Below are 2,551 nucleotides of genomic sequence, written 5' to 3' on the forward strand. Positions count from 1 at the left end.
CCAAACCTGCTCATTATTTTTTCAGCACCAGGCCCAGAAATAACAGAGCGAGTGAATAATCCATGAGGTTTTGGCTGAATGGTATAAGCACTGGGAGGGGGGTGGTGAAATGAGCAGGAAAACACGGAACTTGACCCAAAACTCCTCCTGGAGGAAGGTGCAAAATTCTCTCCAATGAATCCTCCTGTGCTGGGGCTCATCCCCACAGCCCCTTCTAAGTGCAAGCCCCCACAACAGGGGACAGAGTATTGAAATCTATACGGAGCTGTAACCTCCTCTGGCAACCCCCCCAGCAAAGGAGCAGAGCCGGGTCTGGCCACAGCATTTTATTATTCTATTTTCAAGAGAAAGTGAAGCCAGCGGGGGCTGAGCTGACAATGGAACCGCTGTGTGGTGCCCAGCACCTGGCTGGGGTAATGGGGCAGGACCACCTCCATCCCTTCCCAGAGAGCCAGGAGGTGAGAGCTGGGCAGGGTATGGGGGTCAGGAGGGGCGGGCTGGGGGACGACGACAGGGGCTGAGTTCAGGGGCTACAAAGCATGGCCCAGCCTGCAGTGCAGCAGGAGAAGGGGCCGATGCCCTGGAGCTGCAGGTGGCTTCTGTGACATCCTTGCTGCCCAGCTATACTTCAGGAGCTGCCAGCTGTGAAAGAGAAGCGCTCAGAGATGGCTGTTGCACAAAGAGCTGGGGGCTCAGAGCGGCCCTCCTGGAGCCCCCTCACCTCCGAGTAGCTGGGCGGCTGTGGCAGCTCTGCTTGCACCACAGCCAGGTCCACTCTGGTGGTGCTGGGCACGATCAGCATGGCCTGGAGGGGGAAAATAGCATCCCATGCTTATCCCCAGCCAGGGGAACGAGGACCCTGTGCTCTGCCTGCTGCTCCCCTGTTACCTCATTGGGGCTGAGTCGTGTTGCTCGGCACCAGAAGTTGGCAGTGGCAACAGCAATGCAGAACTCCAGGATGGTGAAGATGAGCAGCACGATGGAGATGCCATTCCCTGCGAGCTCCAAAGTGGGGAAGGTTCCATCAGCAGTGCCCAGTTCTTGACATCCCCCGTGCACTGAGACCTTTTCCCATCTCCCACCAGCCCTGGGTCTTGCTCTGTGTCTTTTTTTTGTGCCTCTCTGCTTTCCCAAAGCTCAGGCAGAACCAGGCACATGCAGGGCATGAGTCATCTCCCACAGCACCAGCCCAGTGTAGGTCAGGCAGTGGCACTGTGCCCAAGGGATGGTGGGAGCCCCGATAGAGCCAAGATCCCACTGGGTCTAGAGAAGTGCTCCAGAGTGCAGAGGATCCCACAGGGCTCCCCCACCTACCAGGACAAGGTAGCTGTAGTAGTCATCGCTGGAGCGGTACAGCCCGTTGAAGTTGAGGTCAATGATGAAGGCGACGATGCCCAGGAGCGCAAAGATGGCGCTGATGATGTTCATGGCTTGGCTGCCCTTCACCTGCAGGCATGGAGAGGCTTTTCCTGGCCTTTTTTACCCCACAGCTGTGGGTAACATCTCAGGGCCATCCCCAGCACCACCCCTGATGTGGGATCCCAGCACTCCCTCTGCGCTGCTGCTGACGCAGCGGAATTAACAGCTTTGCTAATTCCCCTTTTCCCATTGCTCATTGACAGAAATAACCTCAGTACAAGCTTCAAACGGGGACACAGCTTTGCCCCAGCGGGTTCCACCTGTGCACGTGCTGCTCCCCACATCCCACTTCAGATCTGGGGGCCAGGAAGGGGGCGGGGGGCAGACAGACACTCACCGCACACTCCGTGGGACTCTTCTCTGCCCCAATGGACAGGCAGCCTGAGATGATGAACTGCAGCGGGAGAGGGGAGGGGGGCACTCAGTCCCGTGTCCCCAGACCCATAGAGCACCCCCCCAGCTTCCCCATCTCCAGAGGAAGTGGGGGGGCCGGCAGGCAGCCCCCAGCTCCCATGCTACGCACAGACACACCGCCCAGGAAGGGGATCTCGCCGGTGATGAAGATGGAGGAGTAGACATTGGTGAGTGTGGTCAGGACGATACCGAAGCCAATGTGCATGAAGCCAGTCATGATCTGGATAGTCTGAGGGGACGGCGAGTCAGGGATGGGCCCCCTGGGGCAGCCCCTGAGCTTTAGGAGCCAAACCCCCAGGGTTCCAACCCTGCAGTTTAGGAAGGGGTTCCCACATCGATGGCATGTGCATGCATGGGGGATGCATCCCTGCTGTGTGCTACGCTGGGGGAGGCACACAGCCTCTATGCTCCTCATCCCTCCACCTCCAAGCCAAGGGTTAATCCTTCAGTGCCCCCAGCCCCCCCATGCCTAGGATTAACCCCTCTGTTCCCCAGCTCCAGTGGGAGCTTCCCTCACCACAGAGCATGGGGAGGGAGAGGGAGGAAGGTCCCTGTGCCCCCCACCAACACAAAGGTCTGAGGGCACCCACGGGGATGGGGAACCTCTCAGGGATGGAGAATCTCTCAGGGATGCTAAGGGTGGGGGCATTTTGGAGAGGTCGGCAGGGGTACGAGGAGTTGTAATGGCAGTGTAGGGGTGTCATAGGGATGGGAACCC

General features: G+C 58.8%; 1 protein-coding gene across 1 annotated transcript; it reads right to left on the reverse strand.

Moving 5' to 3' along the window:
- Positions 1-311: 311 nt before the first annotated feature.
- On the reverse strand, positions 312-2,065 carry LOC122155479 (membrane-spanning 4-domains subfamily A member 12-like). The gene is made up of 6 exons (XM_042809362.1): positions 1,943-2,065; positions 1,757-1,813; positions 1,315-1,446; positions 889-1,002; positions 722-805; positions 312-642 (listed from the first exon to the last, which is right to left on the reverse strand). The coding sequence occupies exons 1-6, from the start codon at positions 2,048-2,050 to the stop codon at positions 622-624; spliced, it is 516 nt and encodes a 171-aa protein (XP_042665296.1). The 5' UTR covers positions 2,051-2,065; the 3' UTR covers positions 312-621.
- Positions 2,066-2,551: the final 486 nt, after the last annotated feature.

Source organism: Centrocercus urophasianus, unplaced genomic scaffold (genome assembly GCF_019232065.1).
Source record: "Centrocercus urophasianus isolate 14NV4802_14NV808 unplaced genomic scaffold, USGS_Curo_1.0 seq_1164, whole genome shotgun sequence".
Classification (NCBI taxonomy): domain Eukaryota; kingdom Metazoa; phylum Chordata; class Aves; order Galliformes; family Phasianidae; genus Centrocercus; species Centrocercus urophasianus.

Bases quoted from the DNA above. Each gene is read 5' to 3' on its own strand.
- LOC122155479 (XM_042809362.1), bottom strand. From the start codon at position 2,050: ATGACTGGCTTCATGCACATTGGCTTCGGTATCGTCCTGACCACACTC. The intron at 1,447-1,756 runs GTGAGTGTCTGT...CCATGCCTGCAG, and splicing joins AGAGTCCCACGGAGTGTGCG to GTGAAGGGCAGCCAAGCCAT. The intron at 806-888 runs GTAACAGGGGAG...TTCCCCCTCCAG, and splicing joins CACGACTCAGCCCCAATGAG to GCCATGCTGATCGTGCCCAG.